Raw genomic sequence first — 6,018 nt, 5'->3', positions numbered from 1 at the left:
GCAATACTCGAAACAGCTGTGTGGTCAGCCAAAAATTTAACTAATTAACTAATAATATAAAACAAATTTTTGTTGTTGTAGTTCACTACTGTTCGAAAAACCTCTCCATCAATTTTATAAAATTAAAATAAAGTAGGGTTACGATTTGTACCTACAGGATGATTTTTAGAAATATGTGAAAAATATTTATTTAGGGTAGGAAGGACTGAAATTTTGAGAAGAATTCTAACATAAAGAAGCAAGTTTGCGTTGAATTCGTATCTGTTTAAATAAAAGAAATTTTCATTTGTTAACTTTTAAAAACGTCAATTTTTGAACTGCAGTCAATGATTGCCAGCGACTCAAACGTCTATAAGAAAAATGAGTTGTAGATTTGAATTCCAAAGCGTTAAATTTACCAAAAACCACTGAGAAATCAATAAACACAATTAAGTGTTAAAATTAGTTAGATGTAGATTATATAGTTGAGTTTAGGTAAATGTAACTGACCGTAAGCCACACATACAATTATTGGTTGTAGTGATATGAGATAGACCTTTTCGCGAAACTAAGAAGTTCTTAAAGTTCCATACCAACGCCATGCCTAAACTATTAAAATCATGGATTTCCCAATAATAGTACTCAATAGCACTCAATAGTACTCAATAGGTATGCAGCTATCTATTTGCAGTTGCCTGTTCTGTCATACTTTTCATAGCTTCGTACTTCTTAAAACATTTTTGGGCATACTCGTAATATAATATGAGATTACTGCTTACGGTGGTGTTCAGCCATCTATTTTAATCCATTTTATACATTTTAATCTCTTCCCTACTTTTTATGAGGTCCCTGCATTTTACAACATTTTTAAATATAATATGAGATTATTAACTTAGTTGCTTTTCGGACCTTATCTTGGAGTTAAATTCTATTGACTCTGTGACTTTCCGTACAACGAAAAGTTTTGTTTGAAAAATACTGCAGTCATAAGGTAGCTTGATTCGCTACTCGATACTCAACTTTGTCGTAGAAATATGATCTGTGAAATAATACGAATCGATGTGGCATGAACTCTTAGGATAGACTGAATCTGTTACATTAAACTCTTGAAGTTTTATTGCTAGCAAAGATAGTGGAAAAATGCTTTAATTAATACAGTAATGTTTTATAGAATTTAAGTTAATTGTGATACTAAAAGAGATTTTTATTCTTCCCACATTATTTAAAAATAAATTTTTGTTAGAGTTCACAATCATGCTAGTATAGCCGAACCTATGCTAAAAAGTGGTGCATATCGGCTTAAATATAACTCAGAATACTTCCCCTTGAGAGGCATTTTCTGTTTTATCAAACACTCCAAATAATATTGAGATTTTTATGGCAATACAATGGACATTCAGGTCTAAAAGGATTTCTAGGATCAATATAATACTTCTACATAATTTACATTTGCGAAATCTCCAAGAGAACACAGTTAAGATAAATAATATTTAATTTGTATTTTTATTAATTATAATTGAACTCCTCATAAAATTTACAAATTAACTTATAAATAATTAAATAAAAACTAGAAATTTCGCATTGCGTTCTTGTAATAACGAAATTTTTTAAACTTATTATGATTAGTACGAATTAACTAAATCTTAAACATTATTTACAAATGGACATAATATAACAATACATTCCAGTATTTTGCAATTTCTTGAAGTCTAATTTTATATTCAAATCATAAGTGTACTTAACTTAATTTTAGAGTTTACAACTCTTCTTGTTAAGTAGTCTTGTGCATATTAATTAATTTTTTATTTATTTATTTTTTGTTATTTAATTAAATTTTAATGTCACGTAAATGTTACGCAACTGACTGTAAGTGCGATTAATCCTAGTACGCGCACGTCGCAACCTGCTCTTAAGTTTATCTATAGGCCTTATCGTCTGCATATATTATATATGGTTGATTGCCGTTTTGTGATGATGATTGTTGTTGTTGTTGTTGCTGGCTGCCGCCAAAGTATGACATACGTGACATGGTCGAATAGGTTGCTTGCGCCTGTTGCGCCTGTCGTTGATTTAGATTTTGTGTGGACTGATGTATGGACGCAGCTTTATGAGGCAGTGTAGCGTAGCTCTGTGCCGCATAAGGTGGCACAGCATACAGAGCAGTTGCGGGGGGAGCACCTTTGTAACTAAGTGGTACGCTGCCAGGGCCTAATGGCAATGGCGGTATACCTATCATTGGTGGGCCTGCGTTATGATATTCTACATTACTCATGCGTAGCCGCACAATGCAAATGATAATAATAAGTATGGCAATGAAAGCTACAACACCGCCCACAATTCCAATTATAAGTGTATCATCATTGCTAATGATGGGTGCTTTCATGAGTGGGGCTTTGGTTTTAATTTTCATAGGTGGTGGCTGTGTGGGTTCTAAACTCCAAATAATCATCGGTTCTTCAGTTGTTGTTGTGCGTGTCACCAAGCGTGATGACGATTTTAACATATGTTGAGACGTAGGACGTTGTGTAGTTGTAGTCATTTTACGTGGATCACATGTTAGTTCATCATCACCGACTTCTATTAATTTTTTGCCTGCCAAATAGGCTGGACTGTGACATTTTACATCAAGCATATGAGAATTTGGTAACCAACGCCTTAATGCACGAGCATTGCAATCGCAATGTATTGGATTTGTAGAAAGACCTTTCAGTTGCAAACTGGAACGACGATCTTCAAGTGCATTTAGAAATTGTGGTAATAATACTGTTACCTTAGAACCCTCAATATCAAGTGTTAAATGTGCTGACCGTGGTACCGGGAACAGTAATGCTGGCGGTAAAGCATTCAGTGATGTGTTTTGCAGTTTTATGGTTAAATCACTACTTTTGAGTCCTGCTAAACTACCTGAAGATATTGTCTTCAGACGATCACCACGTATGCCGATTGATTTCAGACGTGGATGTTTGGCCGGTTGTATTTGTTCAGTGCCTATAGTTGAATCTTTAACTTCTAAGTCAATGGTTTCTAAGCCTGGCAATAACTCTAAAATACCTTGTAGATCCAAATAACCTAACAGAGGTAAATCAAAAGCTTCCAAGTTCGCCAAATTTGGTGTGTGCTTGAAAGCATTTTTTTCTATGCGGTTGCAATTTTGTAGGTGATTAAGATGTAGTGTTTGGAGTGAATTCAAATTTTCTAAGTCACCTTGTGCTATCACTTCGAAACTATTGTTTGAAAGATCCAAATTCTGTAGTACATTTAAGTTTGACCATGCAGGTGCCAGTTCACTTAGTTTTTCTAATTGATTGCTAGATAAATCTAATGATTCCAGTAAAGTAGCACGTTGAAACACATCTGGATCAATAGATTGCAATTTGTTTGCAGACAAGTTGAGGTATTGTAAAAATGGAGTTTCTAGCGCTTCCAAGTGTTCAATGCCAGTTGCTGCTAAATTTAGTTCGCGTACTGTTTTCGGTTCATTTAGTATATTATGTACTGCTATATCAGACAGTGGGTTGTAGGACAAATCAAGATGCTTGATATTCACCATAATACTATCATCCCCTGGTATGGTTTTGATCATATTATGACTTAAATCTACTGAAGAAACGAAGAAGTATTGGCGTTGCAAAGCATTTAATGGTGCATAATCAAATTTATTGTATGCAAGATTTATACTTTCTAGCATTTGTAATTTTGAACGCTCAAAAACAGAATCGGAAAGTTCATTTAATTTGTTACCCTCTAGATTTAATAACTCCAAACGCACTAGACCCTCAAAAGTGCGTTCGCCTATACGATCTAAATTATTGTAAGATAAGTCAACGACTTGCAACTGTGTAGAATTGTGGAAAGCCATTTCGCTTAGCATATCCAATTGATTGTGTGCCACCAGAAGTACACGCAGACGCGGTAAACGTGCAAAATCCAATTCTTCAATCGTTTTCAATTGATTTTGAGATAAATCAATGTGTTCTAGATACTGCAGCGTTGATATCAGTTCAGCTGGGAAGAAGCTAAATTTATTATTAGCAGCACGTATGTCGCGTAAACGTGGGTGTATGCGGAATGATGATGGAAACAAATAACTTAAGTGATTGTTTGATATATCTAATTCTTCAAGTCCAGTGCCAGTGTTGAAGAATTCTCCTTTAAATGCAGATAGTTGATTACCACGCAAATTAAGCCGTTTTAGGTTCATAACATTAACAAATGCACCTGGTCTTATGGATGTAATTTGATTATTCGATAGATCAATGGAACTTATATTCCACAGATCAGTAAAACTACCATCGTTAATTTCTTGCAAATTATTGTTGTGTAAATATATGTGTTTTACATCTCTTAATGTTGCAAAGAGATCTCCAGAGAGCTGTTTTATGCCACAATAACTCAGATCGATGACTTGCAATTTCATTAATGGTTTAATTAATGCTGCTGGTAGTGGTGCTATATGCTGATTGTTACTTAAGTTTAGATATTGTAAGTTTTCCAAACCTTGGAATATATTTCGTGAGATTTCTGCTAAATTGTTACCGCTTAAATCAAGGCTTCGCAATTCTGTTAACGCAAGTGGTATAGAACCCAAACCGGTTAAGCGATTTTGTGCAAGTTTTAATTCGTTGAGTGATGTTTCTAAACCCATGAATATATCAGCACCAATAATGGCTAAAGAGTTGCCGGACAGGTCTAAAGTACGAAGATTATTAAACATTTGAAAACTGCCAGCAGGCAGTTCTCGTATAACGTTACGTGACAGTGTGAGTGTTTTAATTTCACTGGCCAAAATGGAACCCAATATTTCGGAGGATAAAGCAGCAACACGATTAAAGTCCAGATGTAAGGAAGCTAAATTTGGTAAACGACCTAAAGCGCTGCCTGGTACTAGCAATATGTTGTTATCGCGTATAATCAACGTTTGTAAGCTATCTAAGCCCTCAAGTGCATCATCTTCAATCTAATAAAAAAGAATACACATTAATGTTATTATCATTATAGTATGAGATTATAACTTACTGTTCTTAAGGAATTTAAACTCAAGTCCAAAAATTTCAACATAGCCAATTCACGGAAAGTGCCTGGTGGCAAGGTGGTAATACCATTACGGCTCAAGTCCAATGTCTCTAAAGTTCTCACTACTTGCATATGATTGTAGTCAATATGCTATTAATAAAAACAAAATAAATAAGAAATTATGATAAATAACATTGGTATAGGTTTATAAGTATATAATGAGGCATGTTGTCATATGCTATGTATATGGAACTCACCTGTAACATATTTGATGACAGATTTAGAGCCTTCAAATTTGGTATTACAGCTAAAGAAACAACTGGGAATTGTGTTATAAAATTCTCGGATAAATCTAGTTTTTGCAATGTTTGTATTTTTTCGAAGACATCGCTATTTAAATTCGATATACGATTTCCCGCCAATTTGATTTCTCTTATTTTGCGAAGTCCTTGGAAAGCAAGACCTTCTACAATTTTGATATTATTATAACGTAGATCGATGATTTCCAACTCTGGCTGTGCTATAAATGAATCGTATCGTAAGGCAGCTGAAAAGATAATACGTTTTAGAATAGTATGCGAGTAAAAATTTAAATATGTTTATGTTTTTACTTACTTATAAAGTTATGCCGCAGGGAAAGATGACGAAGAGCCGTTGGCCCATTCATTGAATTTGAAGGTACTCCACTGAGGCTGTTACGATCCACATAGAATTCCTTCAAATATAAAAATAAAATATAATTGCAGACTAAAATAGTTTTTCATATTAAATAATTGTTTTTAATGTTGATAGTAGGTTGAGTTTATTAGATTGACATGCATAAGTGCTAGTATATATATAATAAGGGACTTTTATTATAGAATATAAGTATAGTAAGGAAATTGGGTTCTTTCGGCTTTGTTGTTAAAGAGACTTTTGTTGTCATGATGATGAATAGTATGACTGTTTCCTTATTAAGACAATTGAGATCATGGATACTTGGATATCTTTGGAATAATATTAGAAAAGTCGAAGTAATATGTAGGG

The 6,018-nt window shown here is 33.8% G+C and overlaps 1 protein-coding gene across 1 annotated transcript in view; it reads right to left on the bottom strand.

The window, feature by feature from the left end:
* Positions 1-1,513: 1,513 nt before the first annotated feature.
* Positions 1,514-6,018, bottom strand: part of LOC119682061 (chaoptin-like) — a 39,214-nt gene continuing 34,709 nt past the window's right edge. The window contains exons 6-9 of the mRNA XM_038095404.1: positions 5,608-5,707; positions 5,250-5,539; positions 4,996-5,142; positions 1,514-4,936 (exon numbers count right to left, since the gene is read on the bottom strand). Of these exons, the coding sequence (XP_037951332.1) occupies positions 1,895-4,936; positions 4,996-5,142; positions 5,250-5,539; positions 5,608-5,707 (3,579 nt within the window). The 3' untranslated portion in view covers positions 1,514-1,894. The remainder of the gene's footprint in view (positions 4,937-4,995; positions 5,143-5,249; positions 5,540-5,607; positions 5,708-6,018) is intronic.

The sequence above is a fragment of the Teleopsis dalmanni genome, chromosome 2 (assembly GCF_002237135.1).
Source record: "Teleopsis dalmanni isolate 2A chromosome 2, ASM223713v2, whole genome shotgun sequence".
NCBI classification, from domain to species: domain Eukaryota; kingdom Metazoa; phylum Arthropoda; class Insecta; order Diptera; family Diopsidae; genus Teleopsis; species Teleopsis dalmanni.
This window is presented reverse-complemented; position numbering and strand designations above follow the sequence as displayed.